Below are 17,783 nucleotides of genomic sequence, written 5' to 3'. Positions count from 1 at the left end.
ATTTTACGGGATCAAGAAAATAGCAAAAGTTCATGGTTAGATTGTGATTTCTGCGTTTAATGAGCTTTAAAATATATAAAAAAAAATAGACGAGAAATAAAAAGATGGGTATACCAATGACAAAACTCATACTGGGTTGTGCACACTTATTATTTCTATGCCACCCTGGCATCCGTTTATATCACTTTATCATCTCTTTACCATCACTTCCAGTCTGGATACACAGCTCCTGATGGAGCCCATGTCCCTTTAGGAATCACAACAGTCTCAACCAGGAGAGGTGGACCCAGTGGGGGAAGATCAATGCCTAATGGCCAAGAAAAGCCTATCATAACAACTGCAGAGAGCCAGCACCCTGTCCTGTTCATCAGCTGCTTTTGTCATGAAATGGAACTGTTCAGGCCATTCTCTCAGACCTTGGCACACTCCTGGATGCTCTGTTGGTGTAAAACAAGTGTACTTTTTCAGCCGTACTTGAATCATTACTTCCAGAAGTGGACTTTCTCAGTGACGATCTTTTAAATTGCATTTTCTTTATCCCATTACTCATCTGAAGATCATTCAGAAGGTAGAACACAACTTCCCATTGTGGGGTGCCATTCTCCATGTAAACTACATGTTACATAGTTGGTGAACTGACACAGCTTGGCTTGGCTCTCCAGTGAGCTGGCGTGTTAGGTGAGGTACAAAGAGCAGTTCTCTTGAGCAAAGACAAGAAAGGCATTTTAAAATCCAACTATTACAGTTGTCTCCTTTTCTTTTTTTTTTTTTTTTTTTCCAGTAAGTACTTCCTTCAGAGTTCCCAGCTAATTCTGCTTGATACTGTACACTGCTAAGACTTTAGAAAGCTTATTGTATGTGGTATACTGTAAAATGCATGACTAACTGACCTGTCTCAGGACTTCCAGGATTTGTAAGAACTACAGATGTGAACCCTGGCTTTTCATTTGCAAAAATTATATTACCATGACAACACTGTAATCATAACAAAACCTACTACAGTTTAGATGCTATACTGTACAGCAAGCATTTGTCATTCCAAAATACTTAATGTAGAGCAAAACTTAGCCTAGGCCAAAAATAAGAGAGAAGTAATACAATTCATGTTTAAATACAGATGTATTTGATGTGTCCTCTAATTGAATGCATGATGGAATATGTAGAGTATTGACTACATGAAAAAGAAAATCCTCAAAGGGTTGTGGGAGAACAACTGGAATTGATAAAAGAAGCGTCTGCCAAACTGAGGTCTGATTTTGGCAAAACTAAGCTATTACAATTCTGCAAATGTTCAGAAAAACAAATTTATAAACCAAATAGAGGCACAGTTTGGATTCTGATACCACTGTGGAATGAAAAAGTTGTAATATAATCCTGTGCTGGATCATACTGCTTCCAGCCATAATTCCCTTGGAAATTGGACTAATAACTGTATTTTAAATGGTGGGACAGTTGTGATGCCTTTATTGAATCTTTGTATATTTATAAGAACATACTTAAACAAACTTGGAGTCACTAATACAGGGCAAAATCCTGGCTCTTCAAGAAAAATTTTAGTCCGTTAAACTGATTTTGATTGTTGCTGAAGTCTTTAATAACATTCATCAGTGGTAAAACAAAAACAAACAAGCAAACAAACACAAAACTTATCTGTCTCACTTTCACTCTTATTTCTCTAAAACTGCAAAAAAAAAAAATCAATTCCTTAAAGGAGCTCAATAAAAAATCTGACTGCAAGACTCAAAAGCAAAGAATGCTGTAAAATAAAGTTAAGAAACCTCTAGTTTTCTAATATTTTCTGATGTTTGCTAATACTTCTTTATTTCATAATGACCTCCTTGTGTACATTCTACCAAATGAAAAATTGCATCATTTAAGACACAATGATCAGAAAACAATGAAAACACACACCCTATCAACATATGCATTGTTTAAGGGTATCCAATTATTTGCAAAGAAGTCTTGAATTTGCATAATCAGCAAACAAGCATAGAAAATAAAATGTCAATTATTTCCTAATAACCACTGCTTTATAGCTTTCCTCTGTCATCTCTTCCCTGCCCGCTAAACCAAACCCTTGTTGGTGGGGTTCATCACAAAAGCAAAATATTTGTGTCTGAATGAACTAAGAGAGCAGGTTTCAGCACTGCTCTGATTAACATCGAGTCTGCCAGAGGCCAGAGCAGTCTGGCACAGCACAGCAGCAGCTCCCGTGGTTCTGGCACTGCCTGGCATCTGCCGTGAGTCAACAACTCTCTCACTGTATTCTGAAGTCCATTCCAAGAGCAAAACCACAGGCTCAGTCCAAGAGAGCCTCAATGCTTACTTATCAAAACACTGATTTTAAAGTTTGTCTTCAAGCAAATGAAGTTGGACCAACTGGTTAATATGGAGCATTGTGGGTTTTTTCCCTCCAACACAACAGGAAGAAAGAAAAAAAACCTTTCACATAAAAGGGGAAACTGAGAACACTCAAGTCCTAGAAAACATGTTTTAGCTGACCCAATGTTTTTGCCAATGACACAACTTTAACATCATAAAACTTGAGCCTTACTGCTCTTTAAGTTGATAAACAAGACATCCACTAGGAAGTCAATTATTTTGAGTGTCCATGTGCTATGAATGTAAGTAGCAAGTCTAAGTTCTGTAAGTGAAGAGGACTTCAAAGAGTAAGAGATAAAACTCAATCTGCCGAGTACTCCAAATCCACTGGGCACTCAAATCATCTGGTCACTAATCCCTTGTCTTTCCTCACTGCAATGCAACAGCCTGAAAAGAGAAAGCCACTTGATTCCTAGCAAATTTTCATCTGAATGACAACTTTCTGCAATTTGCCAAAGACTTTCAGATCAGAAAGGCTCCAACAATGCTAACAGTAAATATTGCATGGTCAGGGACCCATCAGTGAGTCAAGCTCATTGTGCTGTGCAACTGCACTGGCTGAGACTGAAGAACCACGAACACCGTGGTCCTCTCCTCACAGCAAGCGATGGTATGGCCAGGGAAGGGAAGTAGAGACAGCATTTCCCTCCAAATAACCTCCAAGGCTCCAGTGGTCTTTGGATCAAAGGCTTCCTAAGCCAGGCATGCCTTTATATAGAATTTTATCCACTTTTCTAGCTGCCTTGCCTTTACAGAGAAATGCTGATATTCTGAAGAGAGGAGCTTAGGAGATCGTGGGACCAGGCAGAGCTTGTTAGTTGACAGGGCAGATGTCATATATTTTAGAAGGATGTTGTCCAAAAATTACTCTTGTAGAAATATCAGATAACACTTAATAATATTTTCTTTTGGATTGCGATGTGGGCTTTCATCATAGCCCAACCCTTCATTAAACGGACAAAGCAAGTAACAAAGAGGAAAAGAGATGAACTGTGCGCTGTAATGAGGGCTGAAAGGTAGAATCCCTTTTTGTCACACTGCAAAGAGGGGAAGCTGGGGGCCAGCAGGCTGCACAAGGAGAAGAGGTGTAGGTGTTACTCTTGGCCAGCAAAGGGCCCACACTGCCAGGAACTCGCAGGTCCTGCAGCTGGCTGGGATCTCTGACCTGGCTGGGAAGGACCTCTTTCCAAGCAGGACAGCAGGCCTGTGGAGAGCATTACTCAGCTGATCAGCAGGAAAACTGCCAATGGAAAGAGAAACTTTCCTTCTCACAGCAAGAAAAGCAAAAAATCTGTGAACTGCTGATGGAAACAGATGGAGATGTTGGCCAAGAAGTGGAAAGGGCTCAGCTGGGAAAACATCCCCCAGGCGAGGAGACACCACAGAGGGTGACGAGGACAGTCTGCCCTACAGAACTAGCCGAGGCCTTTTCTCTGGGAAACTCAACATCTACCAATGCTGCACATCTTCCTTCCTTCTTTTGATTCTGCCTTCATTTATTCTCCACTCCCTTCCTTCTTAGATGGAAGCAACAAAAAAATAGAGAGAATTAAACTGAGTTGCAACTACCATTCATACAAAGTGGTAAAGCAGGGCAGTAGAAAGTGGTTGAAAGCCAGAGACATCTCAGAACCTTCTTTGCTATCTGAATTATCCTTTGGGAAGTTATCAGTTCTCTTATATGAACACACTGAAGAACAAGTCATTCATTAAGCTGACTGGAAAGTCTTTCAAATACTTGTGGAGATATGTGACAAGAAAGAAATATGCAATTTTTTTTTCTTCAACAATGTCAAAGTTATCTTAGAAGAAAACTGCAAATTTTGTCTATATTCTACCCAAGACTTTCAAGAATGTTCAAGCTGCCAGCCCATGTGAAAGACACACTGGTGTCACACACGGAATGGCAGCTTCCCTTAAACAAATGTTTTATTTATCTGATATTTGGCATCCACTGGGTACAACTTCACAAAAGGGATGATGAGCAGGTAACTGGTGATAAGAACACGAGAAATTTAGGCTGGTCAGAAGCTTGGGACCTTTCCTAACTCATCCATTAGGTGGTGCTCCAAGAGAACCAACGGAGAAAGCTTTGCAGCTCTTCAGTAGCTTCAGGAGGAGCAGAAACATTCTTAACATGACAGGCTTCAAACTATAGTAGGAAAAGTTGGACCACATCAGTGCACACGTTCAGGAAACAATTTAACATATGACTTTCCCTTCCTGAATGAGTAAAATTCTGCAAAACACACTGTTTACATTGCTTCTACTTGGCACTTTTATTGCTCGTTGGATATTGGATTAGAACTTCTATATTCTTCTCTCATCCTTAACAAGACAAGCAAAAGATAAATAAATACAATTATTGAACGTCCATGGTAACCTAACTAGCAAAAATAGATCATTCAGCAAACTGTCATTTTGCATTCATTTTGCATTGTAAAGCTTTCATATGGCAGCAGTTTGTAAACATTTTTCAGTCTCTAATTCTGTATAAATGTAAGCAGATCAGGAGTACAAAGCACTGTTTATGCGATCAGCCAGCTCCACATTCTTCAAGGTCCCAACAAAACACACTGGGAAATTATATAAACTCTAAGTCTAATATATAAATAAGGAAATTCAACAATTCACACAGATAAAAAACAGGAGGGGAAATATCTCTTCATCCCCAAATGAAACATATGAATAAAGTGAAAAAACATGAACAGCTGACAAAATGCTACATCATATGTAAATCCTGGCCTTGCAACTCAGCCTGTGCAGAACTGGTTACTGGATATGGCCAAATACCCATATATTTGGGGTCAACAACTTCATCCTCAGACGCATTTGTAAGATCAGGGCTTGATTCCTGCTGATTGTTTATGGTCTTCTGCATCTACCAATGTCAGTGGAAAAATAAGATACTCAACTCACACTTGTGACCTAGTACAAGGAGAGGCTGCAGGAAGCTCAGGAAAATCTCAATATATATAAATACTTATTGGGTAGGGGAAAAAATTGGCTGAGACAGTCTTCTCTGTGGGATTCAGAGAAAAGAAAAATGGCAATGGGCAAGAAAAAAAGCCTTTAGGAGTGTTACTGTAGTTATACCATAAGAGTGGCCAAACATTGGGAAGGGTTGTCCAGAGAGGCTATAGAGTCTCTGGAAATATTCAAAACCAAGCTGGACAAAGTCCTGAACAACCTGCTCCAGGTGACCTTGCTTTGAGCAGGGCAGTTGGACTAGATGGTGTCCAGAGGTCCATTCCAAGCACAGCTATTCCATGGCCCTATAGTGCAGCTAACAACCTCCGTGCATTGCTAGGCACAGGTGCTCTCAGCCAGAGTCTTTGCATCTTCCTGGGAGAGGCAGAGGTAAGTGGAGGTGCTCATCCATCCAGGGAAATAACAGGGTCAACAGCAAAATAATAAGGACAAACACCATATTTAAGGAATAAATCAGATTTGTATTTCCAAGGCTGCCTATGGGAAACAGAGAGAAAGAACCTGACTCAGACTGAACCAGCACTTCCATCCTGGCTGAACCAAGAACATCTCCCCTGCTTACATCAAACTCAGACATGAAAAGGTCAGATGGCAGAGATAAAGAGAGCATCATTTTATGAAAATATCGAAGGTAAAGCCCTGTCCCAAATGAAGAAATAACCCTCACAAATCCTCAGGTGTCTGCATTTATTGAAACTCCTGCAGTCCCTGCAAAATTATTTCCAAGTGTTTTTTCATTAATCACTGTATTAATTACATCCATCCCAGCTAACATGTGCTTTCCTCTGTGCTGTGCAAGGGCAGCTCATCTGCACACAGAGTCACCATTGTCAGTGGACAGAGCGTGGGGCTGGAGCCAGGAATTTATGAGGTCTTATCCCCAGCCTGCCAGTGGCCTTCCGTGTGGCCTTGGAAAATAACACTTAACATCTTTGTTTTTTTAGCTGTAAAATGGGAATAATAATCTTTATTCATTCACCTCAAAGAGGCGATGAGAGGATTTTATGCAGTGCTCAGTATTTAAATGTTTCCAAACAAATTTTAGAATAACCAGTCAGGGTTTTTAAATGCATGCTCAGCTCATCTCTTGCAACCTCCTCTGCACTTGGTGCTCGTGGTTGCTTTGCTTATATCCCTGAGTATTCTAGAGCTAGCTGTATTACAGAGCTGTTACAACCAAAATAGGTCTAAGTGGAATAATTTGCACAAACATTGAATTATATTAATCTCAAATACATCCACAGTTGCCAAAATTTGGAACCAATCTTCCTACTACTGAAGTCAAAAAGGCAGAAGCAAGCCAGCTCATCTTTTTCCCATATGAAGAAAAATGCACTCCATGTACTCTGTTCACTTATTTGCAGTATCCCATCACATCAGAAAAGCCAGTGACTTTGGAAGTCAATGTCAAGAAAATGCAGAGAAATGCACCGTGGCTTCTGAAGCCAACGCAAATATGGAGCACCCTTTGCAGAGCACATTTTTCTATCCTTATGATGGAATTGATAAATGAGTGGGCAGCAGCAAGGCACAGCTGAAGCCTTCACATCGGTCTGTATACATCATTTGTTGAAAGTACTAATGGAAAAGTGGCGAGTCAGGGAAGGGCTGGCAGCTCCTGCAGGTCCTGCAAAGCCACCCCAGCCCAGCCACACTGCCTGCTCCCCAAACACCCAAACACACCACCCAGCCCGAGCCTGGTGCTCCTGGCAGGGCTCAGCCTGCCACCCCCTCAAAGTCCTGAGGTGATAACTCACACTAAGTGCTAATTCAGTAAAACCATGTCAGATCTTTTGAATTCGTCCCTGAAGTAATTTCAGCATGTGATCACTGAGGAATATCTTCAGTTTTTTTACCAGGGCAATTAATGCTATTCCTGAAATTACTGAAACTTCTTCATGTACAGTTGCCTGTGTTTGAGAATATTAAAAAATAAGTACATTTGAAAGAGTGGAGTACCTTCAAGCAAGAACCAGTGAAAGGTTGGTTGCTATGCAACTCAAATATTGTCCGTATTATTCTTATCAACAGATGACATATTGTATAAAATAATATAATCATCTGATAAACCCACAATACAGTAGAAGGCTGCTCAGGGGTGGAGAATTGGCAATAGCTGAGAGTGCTGTCATAAACCTGATGTTGATGGTACATACTTCATCAATTACAGAACCATAATGTAATTATTATGATTATTTAAATGGCACCCTTGATAATATATATAAATTGCCTGCAGTGAAGCAAATGAATCTGAAGATATTAGCTCCATGCTTTCAAAAGAAATGCTTACTCAAACAAGACTGGAATAACATTTTCATGTTGTGAAGCCAACCACGCTGCTTCATTCATGCACTGCCTTAACTTGTACACGTACTCTACTTAATACTATGTGTTTTGAATATATATTTTCCTAAAAATTGTTAGTGGTCATGTGTGGGAAAGTAAAATATTCAAGGCTTTGTTCTAATTCCTCAGAACAGGTTCAGAAAATAGGAATTATACACTTCTCTCTGCTTTTCCACTGCTAAATTATCCCAAATGTTTAAAGAAAAATCTCCTCACCTTCTACTCCCTATTACAGGACTCCTCTGATGAGGAACTTTAAAAACATGAACAGCAAAGGATGTATTCCTATACAGCCATGGCATGCAGGTTCCCACACCATAAAGTAGAGGAGCTCTGGAATGATATCTTGTATATATACTTTTTACTATCTTTTGAAAGCAATAGATTGTCTTTCTTGTAAACAAGAATCATATATGGAAATGCAAGAAAAATTATCTTTGGGGAAAACTTGTGATAGCAGAATTATTCCACTGAAACCAGCAGGACAACTCAGAAGCTAAAGCACTGTCCACTGCAGATTGTAGATGTAGAATCCAAAAGTAGAATATCCACAGGCAGATTACACAGACCTGCAAATGCTACTTCTGTGATGTGGCCAAAGACCTGCCAAGAAATGATGGCTTCTGTCCTCCACCTCAACTCTCCTCTCAAGAGAATATGAAACTCATAACTTTCAAATTATAAATGGACAAAGCTTTGCTCTTCACAAGAAAACAAATATCCTTAAAATGGAATTATGACTGCTGTAGCCACTGTATGCCATCTGGAAACTGGCAGAAATAAGCAGAGCTCACATTGAGGTAGATCTATAGGGCTAAAGATGAATAATAATAAACACAACAGTTATAAAATACCCATGAGCTAAGGACTGCAAAGAAGTCACTAGCCCAGGTACTAATTCCACTGCTTCTACCACTATTGCAACATCAGATTTGTATGAGATTCATAAGTCAACCTGCAATCAAATTTTTGCCATAACAACAATCACAAGGATATTTCAACGATTTTGTAATTCAATGTTAACTGCACACTCTCTGAACTTTCAATCACAAAATGGCAAATATGACCTTTTTTTACCTTTTACTTTAGGACATATATCTGATTAAGCTTATCCAAAGTGCATAACTATATCATCATCATCATCAACAACACTGCAGGAAAAGCAGAGATGGATTGGTGTGTTTAGTTCTCAGACGAGGAAGCTCCAACAAAAAGATTTAACCTTTATCCAGGTAATCAGTCTCCTGCAGAGTCCAGACTAAACCTGAGAGCTCCCTCATCTGCACCAGGGAGGAAAATTCTCAGCTGGTATTGAGCGGGGTAAGCTGGTGAATGCCAGTGGAGCTTCACCATCTGCACTGGCTCTTTGCTGACAGCATTCCAGCAACTTCCATGAACAGACATGGAGTCATCCAGAATCCAGGTTTTCTACATGAACATGGAAATCGCAGCACTCCAGTCACAGGAAGGTGCATTAGACATTAACACTGCTCTGAGCAGCTGGGCCTGATGCTGCATTGGAAGCTCTAACATCACGTGTCCTTAACCAAAGCAGTTATCAACATACTTGAAATGTCCTGTTCTTGTTCCCATGGAAGCTGATGTTGACTTGGCAGTAACAGGACACAGGTACTGAACAGATAAATACTTTTGAAGCCCATTTAACATTTTGTCCCCCTTTACCCAAGTTTTGTCTGTGGAGCAACCCCTTCCACAGAAACTGAGAGAAAGAACACTTGATATTTTTAATTACAGATTTGATCTGCAGAGCTCTTACCTTCTGGCCCCTATTCCACAGAATATCCATTTAACTTTAAGCACAGCTGTAGTTCCCCTGATAATAAGCACAAGTATAAATGAGTTCTTAGAAAGTGGCCATAGCCCTCAGCATCTTGCAGGGCTGACCTTGTGCTTACTGTTACTTACATACAGTTGAACCAGAACACGTTGTGTTTTCTTTAGGAACTAAAATGTTCTCTATGTTTCATGGACTATTTCAAACAAATGTGAAAAGACAGACTGCCAGAGCTGAGCAGTAACTTCAAATGACACAGGGAAAACCCAGAAGAAATGGAAATTATTTGAAATGTAAAGTTTAAATGATAAGCATATATATATAAACATGAAAGTTCTTTATATTCGCAGACTAGTAAGGATAATATATATGGATTAAAATACAAAATAAATAAATGTCCCCAGTAACTGTTCATAAAATAATGAAGTCTACAGATATTGATATCCTCCATTTAAATTAACCTTTCCTTACCTTGCCGTAGCTCAGCAGGATTATCCTCACCAAGACAACATTAATGTGAGCACCCAGGGACTCATCATGATAAATTTCATTAACCTGCAAAAGAGTTCAGTGCTTTAACAATGGTAACTATGAAGGCAGTGATACAGCCAGTACCTTTTATGCTGTCATTAGGCCAGACACCACTTTGTGATCATATTTAAAACATGAAAAACTCCACTAATGAGACAGGGAATGGGCTTTTTCCCAAACCATGCTGTAGTCTCCCAACAGGCCATAATTTAGGGAATAATTTCAAATAAATATATACTCAGAGACTTCAGATTAACAGGTTTATAAATGCCAGCCTAATTGCACTTGGAAGCATCATGGTGCACCCACACGATGCAGCTGAGCTGACCCATGTATACCCACTGGAACCTGGAGCAGGGCAATCCAGGCAAAATCCTAAATATCTCTCTGCTGAGCAGGACCATGCATAGGGAAGGAGATGAGTGAGAAGAGAGACAGGACCTCTCTCCTGAGAGCCATTCATTGGATCAGCTCAGCTGCACCCTGTAACTCTTCCATCTGGGACCCATCACATCACACTCTGCCAAGAGGATGTGTCTCCCCTAAAAAGCTGGTCAGGCACATGAGCTGCCTTTATTGTGTGTCAAAACTCATCAGTGTTAAACTTTGCAAGTAGAACAAAAGCTAAAAAATGACAGCAAGTTAAAATTGTCTTCTTTTTTTTTATACCAGAGCTACATAACTGAACACATACACAGGGACATCACCCCAGGAACACTGAAAAGAAAATTGTAAATATTTAGAGTAGAGAATGAAATGTGGATGAATAACAATTACTTAGGAAACACTGCTACAGGCAAGCTGGGCAAATATTAACTGTTAACAAGGCTGATTTAAGTATTCAGTGATGAAGACTGCATGAGACTTGGCCAAATGGCAGGGGTTTAGCTTTACAAATTAGAAGAGGCAGATGAGATCCCTGCAAGGCAAGTTCCTTCCCTAAAACCTCCTTCCCTTGGTAAAGGTTGCACCAAACTGAGCTGTTTTGCTGGCTGGACCTAGATTTCATTTATTCCTGCAAAGTAGATTCATTACTTCAAGCTAATAAATAACTTTCAGGGAACTTTTCATTTGAAACATGGTAAATAATGTCCTGCTCCTTCAATCAGCCCCAGTTTTAATGGCCTATATTTTATCTCTTCAAAAACCATTAAAATTAAATACATCAGTGTAGGTTTCGGTAAGCAATCCCTACTGACATTTTAAAGTGAATTTTAATTTGTTTCATCAGTATTTTTTGACAGAAGAGCCTTATTTTATGCCTGGTAGGCATCCAAGTTTTCAACAGTCTTGAGTGTCCTGCTGAACCACAGCTCCAGGAGGAGGCTCACACCCTCCAGGGCACCTGGGGAACATTCTGGGGGATGCCTGGGATGCAAGCTCGTTACTGGTTGATGAGCAAGCAGAACCTTGGATTAAGATGGTGGATGAGGAGCCCATGGCTATGAGTGGCCTCAGGGGCTTCTGTTTTCCTTGTGGGGTGGAAGGAGATGATTATGTTCAAATCTGCTTTGTAAAAAACCCCTCTAGAAATCAGATCATCAGATCTCTTTGCATGTTTAAATAAAACTTTAGAATACTAACTTTATATTCTGAAATTTTAAAAATGCTCTTTTTTTACTTTGAGTACCATTGCTCAACACAGATTATAAAGAGGTACGACGTAAACACGTTTTTCTTTACAAAAATTCTTTCACCCAGGAAAAAGACCCTTGAATGCTGTCAAGGGAGGCAGGGATATTAATTTGCCTCCCTCTTTGTGTGGTGAGAAGAGAGTACTCACATCGAGGATATGAGGTTGAAATAAGCTGTAAATTACCTGTACATGAAATGAGTATTAAACAAAAACTGCTGTGCATAGAGGACAGTAAACACAGCATGTAAATAAGTATTTAATTAGTTAATAAAGCATAATCCAAATTGGTGCACACCACTCTCTCATTAACTTCTAGAATTTAACCTAAGCCTCTTTTAACAATCGTTGAGTAACTGAACAACTGTATCACTGTTGTGTGCCAAAGGGAATCTTGGCTTGAAAACATTGATGGAACAGAATTAAAACACTGTTTGACTATTCATGCAAATGACATCTAACAAACAAACTGTGAATGAACAGAAAAGCACAAGCACTGTAAAAAGCTGCTTGGTTCTCTTGGGATCCTGGATTTTTCTGCAGACAGCAGGCCAATTCAAAGCTCTGGGTGTTGGTTTCATTAATAAGGATGAGTCCAAGCTCTCTTCACCCAGCATCTTCCTCTGACCTAAAATGTACTTTGCTAGGAGTGTCTCACTGCACATGAATAATATGCTGAAACAGAGGCTCTTCCTTTTTTTCAGCACAGTCAAAATCATACGTATTTGTTTCAGGAAGCTGTTAGAGATAGAAGATCCAAAAAATGTTGTGTTCTCAGAGGTTCATGAAAATGCACACAGTGAAAGGGCCAACACAATCCCTAGCTCAGATTCTCCACATTTTCACCTCTTACTTCAACAGGAGAACAGAGTCAAGCTAATGCAGCTCAATATATAGGGCAGAAGATGACCAACCAGCCTGTGCAATCAGAAAGCTCCAGGCTTGAGAGCAGCTCACAACTTTGAAACTTAGTGTTTGAAAGCACAGATAGCCAGACAACGGAGATACGTGTTCAGATGGCTGTGCAATAAATATGCACAACTCTGGAAAAGACTGCAAGTACTTTTCCAGCACTGCATCTCCATGTACTTCAGCAGGACATCCTGGTTCATATCAACATTAGAAAAGCCAGAGTTAATCTCCTGTTGTTCTTAGATCAGTACATCTAAAATTAAATTGCTGCATAGAAGAAAAAAAGTACACAGAGACCATCCCATAATCACAGCTCCTGAACTGAAGGCAGTGAATGAATTAAGTCTTGTTAAATGTCCTACAGTGATTCAGCATTTATAGAGGGTGATGAAGAAGGCTGGGTAAATCTCAAAGAATTCAAAGCACAGTGAAACACTGTAAAGACACTTTCATCAAGCTATTGTAGTTCACTAACTATTTTGGGATATCTTTGGTTTCTTTTTCTGGGATATTTCAAAGGAAAACATACACTTCTATTTAAAGTTTCTGTGTAGAAGTCAGACTGGCACAGATTGGTGCTACATAAGACAAAACAAAGACTTTATTTACTTTTTTCATCTGTCCCTCTCTGCTAATTTTATAATGCCTCTGCCTTGTGCAAGTTTCAAGTCAGCACAGTAAGCACATAGAATACATCAAAAAGCTAAAGGCAAGCCAAATGCCAGTGAGGTGCCTCATGCTTTGTAAAAGAAGCACTGGAAAGTTTTGATTACTGAGCAAAGCACTGCCTGATCCTAAAAGGGAATTTTGAAAGCTCCTGTAACACAAATAGCAATCAACAGTCTGCAGTTCTGCTAGTCTTGGTGCAGAGCAGGTTACCTGCTGATAGAGCTGGCAGGATTTTTAGGCAAAGTCAGGTGGTTCCCTGTAGTCCTAATTAAACCAATGCACCATAGGAGAATAATCTGTGTATTTTGGCAAATCATCAGCAAACTCATTCATGCAGTTTGAAGGAGTCCCCAGCCTTGCAGAGTTTGTTAGTATCTGCTATGCAAAAAGCAGATCATTTAATCAGAGCACGGCTCCTGAACCATAAACCATCAGATTCATCCCGCGGCGGCTCCATGGATTGCTCCTCACGCCTGGGTGAGCACCACTCCCCTGGGCTCCTGGGCACACACCCCTGTTGGACATCTCAGAGCTTCCACCTCGGGCTACATCAGTGTCAAACGGCTCTGACCCAGCACCAGCAGCCATCAGAGGGCACATCTGACCATTTGGAGAGGGCATAAACCAGGAGTCATCTGGTTTTGCAGGCACCACAATTTGCTGATCCATCCAAGCTAATTAGCTCACTCTTTGATCACCCAGCATCCTTACACAACTATTGCTGCAGGAACTACTGATGGCTACGTGCTCCCAGGCAGAGCTGGGACCATGTGTGGATCTCAGCCAGAGCAATACTGGAGAAGCTGGAGAGTATCAGCTCCTTCCCTGTGGGATGGCAGAGCTCCTGGCAAGACATTGTTAGAGCCCAGCCCAAGATGCAGCTCATTCATCAGATCATAATTATCTGCAGCAAAGCCTCGGTGCCTGGTGGGCATCCAATGATTGTCTATTTCTGTAAGAAATGCCTGGTTTGAATTACAGGATAGGAACCAGAAATATCATGGTGGATACTGAGCACAAACTTCTGTAATCTGACCCTCCCAAAAGCATTTCCCTCTTACTTTATTTTTCTGTGGTCCCACTTCAAACACCACTGTGCTCTTCAATTTTCATCACCTTCTTTATGCTTTTGAAGATCCCAAATGAGCATTTCTGACATTCCCAAAGCTTTATCTTAATCCCACAGGAATAACATTACATCAATTCCTCTGGTGGATGTACTATTGGTCACATAAAAGTCATACAGCAAAATCAAGGGCTCCTAGTCTCCCTTTCTAGTCCTTACAAGGCATTTCTTCATTTCCTCAGAGAAGGACTCTCTTTTTTTCCTGAAATATTTATTGAGCATCACAAGGAAAAAAGAAGAATGAAAGCACACAACACACATGAAACTTAAAGGTCAAACTGTGATCCCACATTTGGAAAACATCTATCATTCTGCTCAAAACCACATACACCAGGCAGTTTTAGAAGAGCTTGGCAATGTACATTTCAAAACAGAGATAAGGATCTCTCATTTGCTATGCAAATATGAGTCTGAGTCCAGATTTACCTTCTCTGGTGTCAGAATCAGTAACTAGGTGTTACCACATCCAAGTTAGCTGCTTCTGATAAAAATGAAAAACATTCCCCAGCAGATGTGTTGGCAAGGCACTAGGTAGCTTCATGTTACGGGCCTCTATCTCATCTTCGACTGTAACATTGGCTTTAGAAAGGTCACAGACTTTGTTTTCTGACTTCATGACTAATTTATTTTCCTTAGTTCCTCCCGCAGGCTCTTGGAACTTCTCATTCCTGCTCATAAACCACTGCTGTGAGAAGTTTCTCTAAACACTGTAAATTACCTTTGCACCAACAGACTCAGTATTTTTCTGAACTACTGTCTCAAGATCATATTAATAAAATCACCTATAGCATCACAAAATAATTAAGCAGACTGATTTACACTACAAGGGATAGGGGTGTGATGTCAAAGTAATAAATGTGGTGACCTCTTCAAATCTGAGTGGTTTGGTAAAGAAAAACACACAGAATTTGAAAGCTGATCGTAATTATCAACACTCCATCACACAAACCACAGTGTCACAACTCAGAAGTCCCTGGCTGAAACCGTTGTGGCTAAAGCTCATGTTGGTATTTGGAGTAAAGGAAAAAATCTGTCTTTTAATAGTACCTACCCTCTGCCTTGAGGATGGTACCAAAACCTGTGTGATAGGGCAGCAAGGCACATTCCAGGTACCAATAATGAGCAATGCTCACCTAATTGATGCTGGGAATAAAATCCCTGTGAAAATGAGCACAACCTGTAAGAGTTCTGAGAGGGTCTTCCCTGCAGGAGCCCCTGAATGCCCAAGCATAACTACAGCTTCCACTGTAGGGTAGCAATGAACAAAAATAACCTCATGAAGGCCTCTACAGACATTGTTCACACTAGTCACAGCTTCTGGTTTATAATGAGCAGTCAAAATGTGGAGTTAACTCACATACATGTATTGAAACTTTCAAACAAGCTGTAATTCAGCTACAGACAGCTGAAGTCCCTCAGATGAATAGAGCTGGACTTACATTTGTTATTTGTGGAACTTCTTAGAGTTAGTTCAAATTTAGAGTGCCCATATTAAATAAACTGATTTTAAATAATGAGCACTGGAACTTATGAATTATTTAATTTTTAAAAATCCAGTTGAATTCTACATTATTGAGCTATCCTTGCTGCCTAAAAGAAATGCTTTTCAGTTTAAAAAGCATGATTCTGAAGACAGGGAGCACCATTATTTCAATGTATTCAATCCTCACTTTCTTTTTAGCAGCTTGAATTAGACATGCTTTCAGGTTTTTATCCAACTGTCAGTTAGAAACCAATGGCATTTCTGCCCTTTCCTCTCATTAGGGACTTGCTGTTCTGTACCTGCAAATCTCCATCCCTCATCAGCCAGAGATACGAGAGCCGAAATCTCATCTATAATAGTAGTATCATGTACATCCTATTAAAGAGGACAGATAACACATTCAGCAGCGCCTCAGGGCCACAATTTGAAAGACGTGTAGTGCTGAAAGATGCAGGTGAAAGACTCCAGGGACTTTCCAAAGCCCCCAGCTGCATAACTCTCATTGATTTCAGTTATTCAAATGAAATGTTGTTTAATGTATTTGTTCTGGAGTTGAAGTTTCACTTGAAGGCTAGGGGATACATAATCCCATGAGTTAATTTTTAATACTGATGCTCACTGATTTCAAAGGCAGGAAAATTACTAAATACTCAGATAAATCTAGCTCAGAGTGAGACATAATTCTAATTTAGAGTCTATCTCCCTTTGAAATAAAAGCAATTAGGCACTTAGCTACTTTGAGGAGATGGGCCTTAGTATCACAAATATTTTGGCCATATATCCATTACATGAGTATATATAAATATTTTAATATTAGCTCTTTTACAGTAAAGGAATTGAATTTAAAGGTTTTACCCCTGAAAATTGCTTAATCCTCAAAACTACTTTTAAGAGGGCTATGAAACAGTGAATTTCAGCACCAGGATTGGGTACCAACAACACCCATTTCAAAATCAATGAACCCTTTAGCTTGGAAAAGCTCTTTAAGATCATTAAGTCCAACCATACTACCAAGATCACCACTAACCACATCCCCAAGCACCACATCCAAACACCATCTAAACATATCTGGGGATGGTGACTCCATCACTCACCTGGGCAGCCTGTCCCAATGCTTGACAACCATGAAGTGATTTTTCCAAATATTCAATCTAAACATCTCCAGATGCAACTTGAGGCCATGTCCACATCCCACTGGAGAGCCTTCCAGCCCTCCAGCAATCAACACTCCCATCTACCTTGGTGTCACCTGCACATGGACTGAGGATTCACTCAATTCCCTAACCCAGATCACTGATATTGAGCACTGCTGGACCTGGGGAATACCACTTTGGACTGGCCATCAACTGGATTTGGTTCCATTTACCACCACCCAGACAGTTTTTTATCCTCTGATCAGTGCACCCATCCAAGCCATTCAACTCAATGACACCCATTCAGTGCCCTTCTCCTCCTCCCAGAGCATCCTGCAGTGAAAGCCTTTTCTTTCCCAAACAACAAGGTAATTTTACAACACCACGTCTAGCTTTGCACTTTTCTAGTATTTCCCAAACAATTGTACAAACAGATAAAATTACTGAGGGGTTGAGATGCTTTCTTGCTGAAATTGAAGTTCCTTCCATGTTCTTGAGCAGCTACAGAACTACAAGATTCCACCCAAATATCTCTCCTCTGTGGAAATGCTCCTGCATGCTATAAATACAAAGTTAATTAGTGCAATGTGTGGGCTCATGCTTGGAAATGCAGAGGACTGTGCAGGCCAATATCCTCCCCAGGAAAAAACACAGCATGACATGCAAGTGAAAATGGTGTGAGCGAGAGGCAGCCGAGGGTCTCTAAAGCAAAAACAATGGCATATTTTCCAAAGGTGACTGAATGTCCCAATGGTGCTGAGCAGAGAAAAGAGAGGAGGTCA

At 40.3% G+C, this 17,783-nt stretch overlaps 1 protein-coding gene across 1 annotated transcript in view; it reads right to left on the bottom strand.

The window, feature by feature from the left end:
• ADAMTS2 (ADAM metallopeptidase with thrombospondin type 1 motif 2) overlaps nt 1–17,783 on the bottom strand; it is a 169,634-nt gene that overhangs the window by 34,105 nt on the left and 117,746 nt on the right. The window contains exon 5 of the mRNA XM_031506005.2: nt 9,986–10,069. Within this exon, the coding sequence (XP_031361865.1) occupies nt 9,986–10,069 (84 nt within the window). The remainder of the gene's footprint in view (nt 1–9,985; nt 10,070–17,783) is intronic.

The sequence above is a fragment of the Lonchura striata genome, chromosome 15 (genome assembly GCF_046129695.1).
Source record: "Lonchura striata isolate bLonStr1 chromosome 15, bLonStr1.mat, whole genome shotgun sequence".
Classification (NCBI taxonomy): Eukaryota; Metazoa; Chordata; class Aves; order Passeriformes; family Estrildidae; genus Lonchura; species Lonchura striata.
The sequence above is the reverse complement of the archived record's forward strand: the minus strand, read 5'-3'. Positions and strand labels throughout refer to the sequence as shown.